This window comes from Typha angustifolia, chromosome 15 (genome assembly GCF_048772165.1).
Source record: "Typha angustifolia cultivar Huaian chromosome 15, ASM4877216v1, whole genome shotgun sequence".
In the NCBI taxonomy this organism is placed as follows: domain Eukaryota; kingdom Viridiplantae; phylum Streptophyta; class Magnoliopsida; order Poales; family Typhaceae; genus Typha; species Typha angustifolia.
Genome location: NC_133253.1, coordinates 22,285,934 through 22,299,557, shown reverse-complemented (window position 1 = coordinate 22,299,557; position 13,624 = coordinate 22,285,934). Strand labels below are relative to the sequence as shown.

At 36.4% G+C, this 13,624-nt stretch overlaps 2 protein-coding genes across 2 annotated transcripts; one reads left to right on the top strand and one right to left on the bottom strand.

Moving 5' to 3' along the window:
- Positions 1-881: 881 nt before the first annotated feature.
- LOC140779509 (uncharacterized) lies at positions 882-5,015 on the bottom strand. The gene is made up of 6 exons (XM_073124594.1): positions 4,381-5,015; positions 4,125-4,242; positions 3,418-3,535; positions 1,507-1,577; positions 1,340-1,426; positions 882-1,261 (listed from the first exon to the last, which is right to left on the bottom strand). The coding sequence occupies exons 2-6, from the start codon at positions 4,224-4,226 to the stop codon at positions 1,037-1,039; spliced, it is 603 nt and encodes a 200-aa protein (XP_072980695.1). The 5' UTR covers positions 4,227-4,242; positions 4,381-5,015; the 3' UTR covers positions 882-1,036.
- Positions 5,016-8,336: 3,321 nt separating this feature from the next.
- Positions 8,337-12,043, top strand: LOC140778771 (probable fatty acyl-CoA reductase 4). The gene is made up of 10 exons (XM_073123633.1): positions 8,337-8,486; positions 8,595-8,698; positions 8,812-9,014; positions 10,185-10,285; positions 10,394-10,586; positions 10,686-10,847; positions 10,945-11,026; positions 11,148-11,411; positions 11,500-11,624; positions 11,688-12,043. The coding sequence occupies exons 1-10, from the start codon at positions 8,390-8,392 to the stop codon at positions 11,842-11,844; spliced, it is 1,488 nt and encodes a 495-aa protein (XP_072979734.1). The 5' UTR covers positions 8,337-8,389; the 3' UTR covers positions 11,845-12,043.
- Positions 12,044-13,624: the final 1,581 nt, after the last annotated feature.

Below are 13,624 nucleotides of genomic sequence, written 5' to 3'. Positions count from 1 at the left end.
AGAACTAGAAATATTTTGACCACATACTCATATCCACAGTACAGGTATTAATTTCATTAATGCTACATTGCTACTCGATAAATCATGGTCCAATCTCAAGATTAAGCTAAAAAAATTAGTTTAACATTGCTCAACGTACTAAATTCCAACATTAAGTTTATGAACAAAACACAATGGGTTGGGTAAAAGATAACCTCGATGTGATCTTCGAATTAACCATCTCTTCTTGTGTTGTAATACTAGCTTCTGAACTTGCTGATCTAATGCAGAGTTGAAGGTCTTGAGCCCCATATTTATAATGAGCAACTTTCCCAGTGCTGAGTCCGAGATATCAATTAACCCAGTCTTCTAAGGCCTAAATTTAGGAAAGTTAAGAGGAGATCTTCTATTACCTGCGATCAAGAGCATTGCCTTATTTGTCAGGCAAATATCTTTCAGAAATAAATACCATATATACCATATTAAAAAAAAGACTATACAATCTACGACTCGTACTCTTATCCAGCCATAATCACGTAGATACAACCTTTCCATTTGTGTTACTTCTTTCCTTTTTTTTCTTTTATCTTGGAGGATATTCTATGATCTTGTCTAAGATATCGGATAAAAGAAGGATGTGACGTGTGTAATAATTTAAGAAGTTTTCTTTCTTTTGCGTCGAACTTGAATCGAAGTTTTAGAGGATTGCCTATTTCTTGTTCAACTTATAAAACTAAACAAAATTAATATATCATCCTATTAATATTTTGGAATCTAAATAGATAGTATTTTGGAATGACAATAATTCACCTCAGTTTTCAATAATTTAGTGTTTGTTCTAATCCTCTTTCAGGGATAATAATAGTGTCATATTTTAAATCTAAAATATGAGATCACCAAGAAGCATTAAAAGCTGGAATTTTACTGTTCTTTCTCTTTTTTTTGTCTTTCTTTTTACTGTTCTTTCACGCATAACATATTCACAAAAGGATTTTAAGATGTTTGCTATGAATCAACCATTCTTCCCACAAGATATACAGAACCAACAAGGATAAACTTAGCGTCCCTTTCTCCCGCCCTTTTTCTTCCCTTTTCCTTTCCTCATCTTCTTCTGTGGACCATCATCACTATTTGATGGTTTGGATGACATAAGATGCTTCACATTCAGGACACCTTTCCTAAAATGACCTTCAGTTGCCTTCAGCGCTCTGTCTTCTGGTTTGGTCTTCTGTTCTTTGGTTTTCTTAGCACCACGGTTACCAAATCGGCCAAGTATCATGTCCTATGGAGAATTTTCAATATGTCAATCACCAAGATGCATGCGAGTAGAAAAAAAAGAATATATACAGTCAGAGTTTACCTCTTCCAATTTTTTTTGTTCTCTTTTCTTTTGATTCTTCATAGCCACTTTTGATACACTTAACGGAGTACGGTGCTTCTTAGGAGGCTGTCTAACAAAAGCATGAAATATAGTTAAGGTAACAAAATTGTCGCTTACAGATGGCAAGAGGTCCCAAAAAAACTCACCTTTCCACCGAAAGAAACTATATTTTGGTTCTCCAGCTGCTTCCTCTCTTTCCAGGTCATGTTGGAGGCACCTTTGACAGAAAACGAATACACGAGTTCATAATGGAAAAAAGATATGTTTCCCTACTTGGAATATTAATCTAGTCCAGCAAAGCAAGAAGGACAGAATAATGAGTGTATCACGGCCTTTGAGGAACATAGAGTACACCAACATAAGAGATGAACTCAAATCACTCATTCTCATAGCAACTAGGGTGTAAATAAGCCGAGCTTGAGTGAACCGGCTCTAGCATGGGTTCGACTCAATTAATTTTGAGCTCTAGTTTGATGTTTAGGCTCGGCTTAGCTCAACTCGAATCGAACTAAATCGAGTTCGAGCTAAACTCGAGCTTGATAAATGTAGGTGGAGAAGGAGGTGGCGGCGGCGGCTTCGCTTCGGAGGGCTCGTCGTTGGTGCGATGTGAGGTAGCCGTCCTCCTTGGCTTCGGAAAGGGCGAGATCGCAGAGGAGATCATGAACACAGCAAGATTTGACGCCGACGAGGGCGACTATGAAGCTTCAGCAACTTCTTGGGTTGGAGCAGGCCCATCATTTTGTGCTATCTTGGCCTCCTTTGCTTCAGAGTCTTTCACTGCAGCCTTGATGGCATCTTTAGTGAGCATGGCACAATGGAGCTTCACTGGTGTAAGCGACAGATGTTTTGCAATTTCTCTAAACGACAATGGACCATGCTGAGTACTCGGTACTCTGTGTGTGCTCGATGAGAACATTTTCGAAAAGCTGTCATATCTAAATTGTGAATTATTGTCTTTGCTCTGATGTTGCTTGCTAAACAAGATTGGATTTGACTAATCCCTAAAGTGGTAGAATGATGGTGAAAAAGAATATATATACAAACACAGAGGAAAGAGAAAAAGGATCAAGGGAGAGAGAGATAGACAAGTTACCGTACTTGCTAATTAATATATATATTTTGTAGCTGCATAGAAATTGCCATCATTTGAAAGCAATCAAAGTATAAACGAGCCTATCGAGCGGAGCATGAGTGAGCCGGCTCTGATTCAGGCTCGGTTCGAAATTCAAATCAAGCCTCAAAATAAGTTTAGACTCGGCTCAGCTTGAGATGAGCTAAGCTCAAGCCGAAGCCGAGCCACTCGTTTATTTTGACCCCCTGAATAGCAACTATATGGTTACCTGAAATTTAGTAAGAACTATAACAATGGCTGAAAATGTATGCTTTCAAGAATATCCCGAATATAGTGACATATGTTAATGGCTGCTAAATTGAAAGGAAAACTATATGGGTTTCCTATCCTTCTGCTAATAGTGAGATATTGGTTTAACGCTTTAACCAAAAATATAACTTTAGTATGCTATATCTTAGAAATATGCGTATCTTGAGACTTATGTTTCAATGTCTTACTTCCTTTATATTGGCCATGTTATTCACTGAATCTCTAATTCAAAGGCATTACTGACTAAAATCTACATTTTGCTTCACCAAGCTTTCCTACAGAGCAGCGTATGACACAATAAATACAATTTACACCATGATATTTTAATATAATTTCATTTATAAAACACAGCTGCACAAATGAGAAACTGAGATCTTGGACTTGACACAAGAATTAACACATGAAAAAAAAAGAATAATAGTCTAGTTCAAAATTGTGGTGATTCAGGTGGAGAAGGCAAGGTATATATTGTGATATAACATAAACTCAAGAACACCAGAAGGATATCACCAGATTAAAAAGAATGAAGTATGATGGCAGCATGTGACTACAAGGGTTTCTTCTCGGCCAGATCTTGATTGCTATGTTCCAATGATATGGTTGTGTAATAATCCCTAATAAACATTAGAGAAGAAGCTTCAGAAAGATATTAAAAACATGGATATCAGATACTTACCTAGGTATTCAATATCTTTTAGTAGTTTTCTTATATCCATGTCTTCATTCTCCACATCAGACTGACCAACGAATTCTGTAGAAATTGGCTTACAATACATATCTACAAGATTTGAAGACTGCAAAAGAAAATAAATCAAATGAATGATAGCAATTTTTATAATAATCAAGTTCTGAAAACTTCGAAAAGTAGGTCAATGAAGGCAACAATAAAGAAACTCCTAATGTGTTCCAAAAAGCACATGAACAACTCGGAAAAGCCAAATACATTAAAAAAGAGTTTGATTGGAAAAAGCAATTGTAAAACATCTTTTCACATCCTTTTATGATATTTGAATGCAGGGTAAGTGCATAGCAATTACTTTTCATAATAGTAAAAGAGTAAAAGAAGAATATATGGAGGGCAATTTTTTCTTATCTAATTTAAACAAATTGAATTCTCTTTGCTTCAAAAATCCTCCTAATATTTTACTTTTACACCGAATGATTGAGTAAATTACTCTGCTGAGAAGAAGGGTTTTCTAAAGGAGGCAAATGTAGAAGCACAGCCACAATAGGTTCATAAGCAATTAATAAAGCAAGTACAAGATATATGCAGGATTCCATATTTCTCTATGGTATGAAACAAATAAATTGCTAACAAGGAGTCATACATTGCATCAAGTTTAGCCTTTAATTTTGGATTAAAACAAGAAATTCACATAATACCATGAAGTTATCCCGTTCATTCTCAAATTTCCTGCGCCGAGATCCATTACCAAAAGAACTGGAACGATCGTACACTACAACCGCAGCATCTGATTTCACCATCCTCCTTTGCCTTTCCCTACCAATACACATTGAAGTTAATGAGCATGCAAAGCAATAAGAGATCCACGTCAATTCTATATTCAAAAGTAAAACGCAAACAAAGAAATAAGAAAGCTACAAAGAAGAGAGTGTTCATTCGATTAAAAAAGCATACCGGCTTGGAATTTGCGGTCTTCTCGAATTACCACTAATGTTGGCCAAAGAAGAGAGAAGAAGCACAAGAAGAGAGTTAGGGTTTTAGGAATAGGTTAAAGAGAGGAGGGCGACCTCTCCATATTTGCGGTTCAAGAGGAGAGATAGAGTTCCCTAATTCTCTTAACGGGTCCGAGTCGGATCCGAATTCAAGTCTGGCCTCAGAAATTCAACGTTCCCGTAACATCGTCTTTATCCTGTCCTCCGACCTCGTCCTCCATTGATTGGATGCAGTGACTCGTAGCTACCAAAGCCGGGCCGCCGCCGGCTCAAGCGCGACCGCTTACCGTCTTCAAACCTCACGTGTGTCACTACCGCTGCCAACCCCGACTCGGTTGTGCCTCGAGATTGCTACTAGTATAACCTCGAGAGGAGTAAGAAACATCGCACAACGCGACCTCAACGTCCTATTATCGAGGCTGAGGATGCTCGTTCTCTATCAAAATTCCAACGGAGATAGGTTCTCAAGAAAAGAGGAGTTAAGGATGACCTTTTTCGCAATAAATCCAAAGCTTGGATGATTATCTTTCTGTGCACTTCTCTTCCCCTCTTATTGTTGCTTGATTGGTTTTAGGATTCTTTTGTTGGTTGTTAGGTTTGATTGGACTTTCATCCAAATTATTAAGTTCCGATTAATTCTCAATCACAATAACCACGTTTTATTTATACTCTTTTCCTAGTAAAGCACTGAATTTTTCAACGTTTTCTTTTTCAATAAAAACGTTGCTACGATAGAAAGCTGCTACCAAACAAAAAAGTTTTTTTTTTTTTTTTGTGTGTGCAAATAACCATCTAAATTTTAGATTTATTACAAAAAAAACTCTTTTGTAGATATTTGCAAATCAACTTCTTTCCTAGCAACCTACCTCCTTTGGAATTCGGTAGAAAACGAGCATCCTCAGCCTCGATATAGCGACGTTGCGGCTGCATTGCGCGATATCTCTTACTCCTCTCGAGGTTATACTAGCAACAATCTCGAGGCAGAACTGTCAGATTTGACAGCGACAGCGACACACATAAGGTCTGAAGACGGTGAGTGATCACGCTTGAACCAGTGGTTGCCCGACTCTAATAGCTACGAGCCACCGCATCCAATCGGTGGAGGACGAGATAAAGGAAATGTGAAGGGAGCGTTAGATTTTTGAGACCATGCTTGAATTAGGATCCAACTCGGACACACTAAGAGAAATAGGGAACTCTATAAGTCATCAAAATCAAGACTTGTCTCTCCTCTTGAACCCCAAACATGGAGAGGCAACCCTCCTTTCTTTTCAACCTATTCCTAAGACCCTAACACCTTTCTAATGCTTCTTCTCCTGTCAACCCCTTCTTTACATTCTCTTTCTCTTATTCTTTGGCCAACATTAGTGATAATTCAGGCTTGGTCTAGCTCAGCTCGAGTTGAGCTGAGCTGAGCCTAAACATCAAACTAGGGCTCGAAATTAATTTTGAACCGAGTCATTGCTAGAGCCAGCTCGCTCATGCTCAGCTCGTTTACACCCCTAATTGCTATGAGAATGTGTGTTTTGAGTTCGTCTCTTATGCTAGTATTATGAGTTAATTAATATGACAAGGTAGAGTCATTTTATTTTAACATAGAGATAGTGTACTCTATGTTCCTCAAAGGCCATGATACACTCATTATTCTTTGCTTGACTAGATTAATATTCCAAGTAGGGAAACATATCTTTTTTCCATTATGAACTCGTGTATTTCTTTTCTGTCAAAGGTGCCTCCAACATGACCTGGAAAGAAAGGAAGCAGCTGGAGAACCAAAATACAGCACGGACATTACATTATATTTTTGACCACCTCTGGGGTTTGATATCTGTTGTTAATTGTTGAGCTGTTATCATAGTTGGATATCTTTCTTAGGGAGTTATTTTTCCTACTTCTCTCCTTACTGTATTTATATAATTGTAGCATACTGTATTCATATAATCATCTATGATGAACGAAAGAAAAAATAAAATCTGCTCAGGAGAGTTATAAAGATGAACCTTATCTACTTGCTGATCCTCTTTTAGTAGGGGAAACCAGCTATTTTGAATGCAACAAGCTTGCCACTGCTCAATTGACCCTTAATTTACAAATTAAAATTCGAGACGGTACAGCAAATAATTATAAGAAGAGTGGCGATGATATAGAGATTACGCCATGCTTGTACTTCGAATTAATATATGTGGTGTGAATTTAATCCAGTTACTGCACTTAATTAGGTAGGTACATTTGTGTTTATAAAATCCCAGTGGCTGAAAGGTACCAGATTTCATTAGCTCGAACTCCTGGTTAATTAATTAGCTGCAACCCATAGTAATGTTAGATTTCATGGAGCAAGTATCACAAGATACTAATATACTACTGATTAGAAAAACTATTGATTAATTCAATTATCGGCATCTCCCATCTCTAGGTTTTGCAGATGGATCGAGTTGTTTAAAATATTTTTGAGCTAAAGTGTACCCAGTGACAGGATATATTTCTTGTACAGTTCTTCCTATGAAATGAAATGGATGTTATTGTCAATGTACAGTTCTTCCATATATTTTTTTTCTTCTTTTTTTGATGATCTCCATATTTCAACTGGTGAGTTAAAAAGATGTTTCTTGTTTCAATATTGGTAAATACTTTGGTACTGTTTCTATGACATGAAAGCTCAGCTTTACCTACTCTGATGACATTGAAATGGTAAGATCCAAAACCTATGATTCTTGACAGATATCTGCTCGTATCTCTCTTGTGGCACAGGACACAGCTTATGTCGTCAGAAAATTGTTCATGCGAGGGCTGGCTGGATCCACCCCTGAATACTTCTTGTAACTCGAGCTTCAGTTTTATTTACAATTGGGATGCAATTGGTCCATGTTTATGTATCAGGCCTTCTTAATGAATTGAATGAAACTTTACCTGCGGACTATTCTTGAAAGAAGAAGAAGAAGAAGAAGAAGAAGAGGTGGATCGACGTCAACATCACATCACGTTCATCAATTGGGATATTCACATTCCATAGCGAGTTCAAAAGAAAGAGCAAGTGAGAAATTTTATAGGCCTTACTATGTTACCAAGAAAAATAAAAAGAAATTTTAAATCTTTAGGAAATTTAACCAAATGAATGCTTCCAAATGAACTAAGTAAGTTGATTATGGCGTGTCTTAGGAGTTAGGGAGAAATTAATTATCGTCTCGTCTAAGTTTCACGTGAAGATATCTTATTAGATTCTCCTTTTGCTTCCAAATCTTTGTTTGTGAATAGAATGAGAAACACATAGCCACTATTTTGGGCAGATGCCGTCTTTGCTTTTTGCTATTGGATGGAGCTTGGGCTGTGGCCTGTGGATCTGCTCTTATGTGCCAACCTAATTAAACCGTGGCAATAAATAATGTTAATTTCTCCTCTAATCCTCTTCAAGACAAACAATGTTTCTCCACTAATGCGTTTAAGTGCCAACCAAATGAATGCTCTTCAAGACAACGATGTTTCTCCACCTAACTAAAACGTACCGTTAAATAAGCTAAGTTAATTATGGCCTGTCTTAGTAGTTAGGAAGAAATTAATTAGCCCAGTCTCATCAATAATAATTCACCGTCAGTAGCTTGCTAAGTTGGGCATACATAACTAACCAAAGTACACAAATTTGACCAAGTCTATATTTGAGTACATGAACATTAAGTTGCAGATCAACTATATATCCATTGAATTGAATGCATAACGGAAACGTGAGGTTTAGAAAGTAGGCACTGCATCGTTCTCTGCAATTAAATACACGATTGACGACAGAAAAGACATGTCGCCTGTACTCGTGCTTCTCTCTCCAATACTGTCAATATCGAAGTTATTATGGAATTGATCGATCGAGTCAAACTTATTCCTATATAAACCCATCTCCATGCTCCAAATACGGAGCAAAAAAGAAAAAAAGAAGAAGAATCCAAGCAAGAGCTGAAGTACATTAGAGAGCAGGAATTAGTAGTATGTCCAACATTGATATGGATCAGATCGATGGTGTTGCAAAGTCTATTGAAGACAAGAGCATGTTAGTCACTGGTTCCACCGGGTTTATAGCAAAGAGTAACACAATCAATCTCATGCATTACTTCTCTTCCTTTCTAATTGTTTCTTGGTAATTATCTATAGAATGATATTAATCCTTCTGTTTCAATTCATTTCTGCATGAAGTCTTTGTGGAGAAGGTGTTAAGAATCCAGCCAAAAGTAAAGAAGCTTTTCTTGTTGGTGCGAGCTAAGAATGATGTTTGTGCCAAGCAACGCGTGGAGGCTGAGGTCTATTATCATACTCAATTAGATAACCAGCAAAATAAGAGTAATAAAAAACTAGCAAGGATCAAATTATAAATGGGTAACTACTGAAACTAACCATTCGTAAATTTCTCTAGGTTATGGAAATTGAATTGTTCAACGTCCTGCGAGAGAAGCATGGAAAGAACTTTTCGTCATTTTTCTGGGACAAAGTGCATCCTGTGGCAGGAGATATTTCTTCTGAGAATTTGGGAATAAATGATGGCAAACTTAGAGAATTCCTCTGGGATGAGATAGATGTTATCGTCAATTCTGCTGCAACTACAAGTTTCATTGATAGGTACTCTTTTCTCATATCACCATCCTCAGTCGTTATCGTTGTCATCGTGTGTGTGTGTGTGTGTGTGTGTGTGTATAGAGAGAGAGATGGTTCTTTAATGACACTCTGCTGAGCATAAGATAATAATGATGCATTTACAAACAAAGCAAATTTAACGTGAAAGAAACCCTTGTCAACCGAGGATTAAAAGACCACGTACCTCTTTCATGAGGCAAAACCAAGCACTATGAATATTGTGGTTACAAAAATATTTACTACTTGATTATAATTACCGTAATTATCACGTATTTTGCATGACTCCCCCTTAATATATCGTCTCTCATGCTTGGCTCACAACCTAGTTGACCCCTAAGATTGTAGCTCAGCCTCGGTGACCCCTTTTGAAGCTATCTCAAAATGTCTTCTTCAATTTTGGACAAGGTGTGGAATGACCTTACCACTCTTCCCTTTGGTCTCACTTCAGCTTCCTAGAGTGGTGCCCTACTTTTTTCAAGATCCCTTTTATATCCTAGAAAATTTGCTTGCCAAAAAACCTAACCAAAACCAATAGGAGCAAACAAAATCATTCATATGTGATTTGGTCCGTCCGAAAAGTTTGGGTTCCGATCAATGACGTTCCACATATTTCGTTTGAACACTCTTCCAACTTTTGAAGACTTTAACTGGTTCGTTCGAATGCCTTCCTACATTGGATATAGTGAGCTCTTTAAAAAATATCGTTTGAACGTTTTTCTAATGTTGGATATAGAATGCTTTTGGAAAAATCTCGTTCGAATGCTTTTCCAACGTTGGATACAGAGTGCTCTTTAAAAAATCTCGTTCGAATGCTCTTCCAACGTTGGATATAGAATGCTCTCTGAAATATCTCGTTCGAACGCTCTTCCAACGTTCGATTTGCACTTGTCCCTTGTCGCGTATCTTGTTCGAAAAGAGCAACGTTCCAAGAATCTGTTCGAACGTCTTTCCCACAGTTATGAAAATAGTACTGTGCGGGAGGATCCATTTGAACAGACTGATCCTGCTCGAACGGAAGCTCTTCTTTTTTTTCTACGATGTGCATTTGGTCTTTACAATTCAAACTAATTTGTTACAACTCATATGATTTTTATTTTGTCATAGATTTACCAATTATAAGTGCTAACAAAATCATCTTTATATGCGCGATGGTAGGTATGACACAGCTTTGAGCATCAACACTTTTGGGGTAAAAAATGTTCTAGTTTTTGCCATGAAATGTATCGATTTGAAGATGCTTCTACATATTTCAACTGGTAAGCGCTCTATTATTATTATATAGTTCTTTATAAGGAATAAACTTTCTATTCCAGTTATAATTCGTTTTCCCCCACAAGGTGCTTATTATTGTTCTTATTCGCCAGCATATGTGAATACGGAAAGAAAAGGAGTCATACTTGAAGAACCACTTTCTTTGGATAAGGCCTTTAATGGATGTTCCAAGTTGGATATTGAGGCAGAGATGGCATTGGCACAACAAACACTAGAGGAGTTAACTCGTAACGAAGCTTCACAAGATGCTATAAAAATTGCTATGAAAGAACTAGGACAGAAAAGGTACGAACAACTTAGTCGATCACATCCTGTAAAAATATATTATGACTGTTCTACGCCAAAGATTGCTCCAAAGACGTACACTAATTCCTTTTGAACCAGGGCTCTCCTGTTTGGATGGTCCAACACTTATAGATTTACCAAGGCGATGGGAGAATTTCTCGCCTATCCCTTTGCATCACGCCTTCCTCTTGTAATTTTGCGCCCCACCATGATTACGAGTACTTACAAGGAGCCATTTCCTGGATGGATAGAGGGAGTCAGGTTAACCCAAAAGTTGCAACCATGATCTATGTTTCTATTACGTTGCTCTATCGTACGTTTCAATATATTTTATGGAGAAAAAAAAAATTACATGCAGAACAATTGATATGTATATCACCAACTTCGCCATGGGATATGTAAAATACTTTCCTGCAGATTACACTTCAATCTTGGACTTGGTATGTATACATATATGCGTGCCATCTTCCCCCACCATACACAAAATACGTTGTTGCATAATTTCTTGCATGCATGCATGCACAGTGTTAACGTTGTTCATGATAACATTTCGATGATCAGGTCCCTGGGGACACGGTAGTGAATGCTATGATGGCGATCCTGGCCGCTCATTCTCATGAATCATCGTCGTTCATCTACCAGATTGGCTCCTCACTGCAGAATCCTCTGACGATTGGCGAATTCATCAGCATGGCTTATAGATACTGCGTGCAGAATCCCTTCACTAAAAGAGATGGAAGTCTCATCAAGGTAAAGCAAGTTCAACTGACAACAATGGCTGTCTTCCAAATTTGCATGTCACTACTGCTCAAAGTACCACTTCAGGTTAATATGTCGACGATCGCAGTTTATAAATTTAATTTATTACAACTTATATAAAATATTTCATGACCATTACTATTTCTTTATGAAGGCTTTGCGCCTACTAGGTGTTCTACATCCTCAGATGAGGAGCAAATACAATCAACTCAATAGAGCGTATGCTTATGTATTGAGAGTGGCCAAAGCCTACGAACCATTTACTTTCTACCATGGAAGGTTGGTATATAAATATATTCTTTTAATGTTACTGATGAGTAATTAACTTTGGTGGGCATGCAGGTTTGATAACCACAACATGCAAAAGCTTATGCTTTCAATGAAGGAGAAGGATAGGGAGTTGATTCCCACCGACACCAAGTGCATCAAATGGGACGAGTACATCATAAACATTCACATCCCAGGTCTCTTCATGTATGGAATAAAAGAGAGAAAATGAATTATAAACAATGTGATGGGATATATGGATATGAATTGCAATTCTACCCCAAGTACAAGAAGAACAAAAAAAAGTTTTGGAGAAAAGAAGAAGAGATAAAGCAATTCTTATGCATATATTCACACATTGTTATACCTGTATTACAAAAGGGAATGACAAAAAAAAAGATGAGAATACCATAGTATCTCTCTACTTATAATTGCAGTCAAACTTCTCTTTTCAATAGTTTGAAGATCTATGATAGTAGCATGGGAGCGGTGGCAAATAATTAATGATCAAACTACTTAGTACCGTTGGAATCATGTAGCTAGCTAGGAGGCCATGCATTAAAGAACTTAGCTCGAATAATTAATTTCATAGTTGGATTCAACTGCAGCGGAATGAAGTCTATAACCACAGCTTAGGAAAAAAAACGTGCAGTCATAGCTGATCGATGTAATCAAGGCGTGAATTGTTAGCTATAGCTGTGAAAAGATTGACAGAAGTATTTGTTTACCGGCACGAAGTTGACATCTAACTATAATTAGGTGTTGATGTTGTACTCACGAACTCAGTCTTCTACCTTAAACAAAACTAACCTTAAGTTTATTATGTCGACTAATTTGCTAATATGGCATTAGAGCCGGAGATAATTAAAGCAAAACACCATCGTGCATTGTTTTTAAGATAGAGGTAATGTACATGAATTAACTATGCGTTGTGCTTGTGCAACACTTATAAAAGGGTTCTGTATATTGTTTTGTTAGATTAGTTAAGTTAATTTTAGACATTATAATTATTACCATGATATTTTTGAGTAATATTTTTAATGTAACAAGTTAAAAAAAAATTAAAATCAAATAAGAAGTATTTTAGATAAACTAATAGTATTTTTGAGGCATTAAAATTAAATAAGATTGTAGGGTATCCAATGATAATAAATGCTTATATGGTATGACAGGTGAAAATCTATTTAACTTAGAAAGATAAGAAATAATCAAAATATAAAATACAAGATCACAATCAAATATTATAATTTTTATATAGAAAAACCCCTTATTAAGAAAAATATTATAGATCTATTCTATGAGATCAAATCAAGTACAATAGAAACAGAAAATAGTTATAAAACACTTACGATTCGATTGTTACTTTCCACAATCTATTTAATGACGTTTTGTTTGACTCCCCTTTAATACACTGATTTTTGTGTTTGATACCCACCGTTAGAAACCTTTGGACAAAATTCTAAGTTTTTTCTCATGAAAACCTTTCAAAGCACTTTAGTCTTTCAAACTCCGTAATATATTATATCAGAGCTCATACAGAATAAATTATTTAGTCACCAATTTGCTAACTACATAACCTAACAATATGAATAATGCTAAAGAGGAAATATAACATGTCTTTAATAAATTATAAAAATATTTTAAATTTCTATTTTTTTTTAAAACAATATATCCATTAACTATCACGGTGATAAAAGTAATCATCAAAATAATCGATGTGAGGAATATATATCTTGCCATAACTGTGAAAAGATTCACAGAAGTATTTGTTTGCCATTACGAAGTTGACATCAAACTGTGTGTGGTGTGGACGTTCGTCCCACGAACCTATTCATTCCTTTACCTAAAACAAAACTACGAGGTTCGACTAACATAATTAAGCCGAACAATTATATATATTTATTACGACATTGTAAGTATCGGAGATTGTTTAGAATTAATGTGCCAATGATTTATATACCTTTTGAAACCAATTCTAACCCAAAAGATTTATACAGGGAGTATTTTTATCA

Coding starts and splice junctions, on each gene's coding strand:
- LOC140779509 (XM_073124594.1), bottom strand. CDS start 4,226: ATGGTGAAATCAGATGCTGCGGTTGTAGTGTACGATCGTTCCAGTTCT. Junction 3,536..4,124: donor ATGAACGGGATAACTTCATG/GTATTATGTGAA, acceptor TTTCTTTTGCAG/TCTTCAAATCTTGTAGATAT. Junction 1,262..1,339: donor AACAAAAAAAATTGGAAGAG/GTAAACTCTGAC, acceptor AATTCTCCATAG/GACATGATACTTGGCCGATT.
- LOC140778771 (XM_073123633.1), top strand. CDS start 8,390: ATGTCCAACATTGATATGGATCAGATCGATGGTGTTGCAAAGTCTATT. Junction 10,848..10,944: donor GGATGGATAGAGGGAGTCAG/GTTAACCCAAAA, acceptor AATTACATGCAG/AACAATTGATATGTATATCA. Junction 11,412..11,499: donor TGCTCAAAGTACCACTTCAG/GTTAATATGTCG, acceptor TTCTTTATGAAG/GCTTTGCGCCTACTAGGTGT.